The 1,407-nt window shown below is 45.8% G+C and overlaps 1 protein-coding gene across 1 annotated transcript in view; it reads right to left on the bottom strand.

The window, feature by feature from the left end:
• The window catches only part of TRPM8 (transient receptor potential cation channel subfamily M member 8), a 100,631-nt gene that overhangs the window by 61,699 nt on the left and 37,525 nt on the right, over positions 1-1,407 (bottom strand). The window contains exon 11 of the mRNA XM_017537713.2: positions 1,182-1,300. Coding sequence (XP_017393202.1) covers positions 1,182-1,300 — 119 coding nt within the window. The remainder of the gene's footprint in view (positions 1-1,181; positions 1,301-1,407) is intronic.

Raw genomic sequence — 1,407 nt, 5'->3', positions numbered from 1 at the left:
TGTTGACCAGGATGGTCTTGATCTCTTGACCTCGTGATCCACCCACCTCGGCCTCCCAAAGTGCTGGGATTACAGGCGTGAGCCACCGCACCCGGCCAACAGTTTTTATTGTATGTGCAACTTCCATACTAAAGATGCTCATTTGGTGAGGAGAGACCTGAGTTTCTAGCTCGAAGAGAGCAGTCACCAATCTTTTTGGCACCAGGGGCCAGTTTCCTGGAAGACATTTTTTTCCATAGACCAGGTTGGGGGGATGGTTTTGAGATGATTCAAGAGCATAACATCTATTGTGCACTTTATTTCTATTATTATTAAGTTGTAATGTATAATTAAACAATTCTACTACTCACCATGAGGTAGAATTAGTGGAAACCCTGAGCTTGTTTTCCTGCAACTGGACAGTCCCATCTGGGGGTGACTGGAGACAGTGACAAATCATCAGGCATTAGATTCTCATTAAGGAGCACAGGACCTAGATCCCTCGCATGCACAGTTCTCAATAGGGTTCATGCTCCTGTGAGAATCTAATGCCACTGCTGATCAGACTGAAGGTGGAGGTCAGCCGGTAATGCAAGTGATGGAGAGCTGGTGTAAATACAGATGAAGCTTCGCTCGCTCGCCCATGGCTCACTTCCTGCTGCTCAGCCCAGTTCCTAACAGGCCATGGACACCTGCTCTAAGACATTCACTGGGTAGTGTCAGTAAAGTTGTTCTATTTGTCTCTTATACATCTCACTACAGACAGTTCTCTAATCAGAATTTGGTTAGCCAGGCGGGGGCAGGGAGCAAAAAGAGTGCCACTGTCTTGATTTGTAGTTGAGCGACTTTCAATCATCCACCATATATTTTTCCCAGACTTCTGCCCACGCACATCCAAGAGGAGATCTGCGTCTCTGCACTCAGATGCGGAATCACCATCACGTTGTGGCTGAAGGCCTTGCGGAGTTGTTATTATTTTACAATATTTATTTTTATTATCTCTTCACGACAAACCTACTAAGTCAACATTATGATCCCATGCTGCAGACAATAAAATGAAGGCTCAGCAATCCTGATACTCCAGAACAGAACAATCCTTTAAGAGATTCAGCATTGTAGACCTTCATGGAAATGGACCAGCCATTGCCCAGACCAATGTCCAGGCCCAACACTGGAATAACCCAGGAGAGCTTCGTTCTTACCTCCCATCGGCGGTCATTGGTGAAAATCTCATCATTAGCTAAGTCTAGCTGGTTCCACTCCAGCAGAAGCTTCAGCTGCCCGTTCCAGTTATCCTTATCTTGCTCATTGGTGCTAAAGGCTGTAACAGGGCAGGAAAAGAATCAACTCACCAAAGGCCCAGAAATAAGAGTCAGAACCACTCAGTGTGGCCAATTATCATAGGTATTTATCAAAGGTGGCGCTGAG

The sequence above is a fragment of the Cebus imitator genome, unplaced genomic scaffold, assembly GCF_001604975.1.
Source record: "Cebus imitator isolate Cc_AM_T3 unplaced genomic scaffold, Cebus_imitator-1.0 Scaffold106, whole genome shotgun sequence".
Taxonomy (NCBI): domain Eukaryota; kingdom Metazoa; phylum Chordata; class Mammalia; order Primates; family Cebidae; genus Cebus; species Cebus imitator.
Note: the sequence above shows the minus strand (reverse complement) of the source record. Positions and strands in the feature narration are given on the sequence as shown.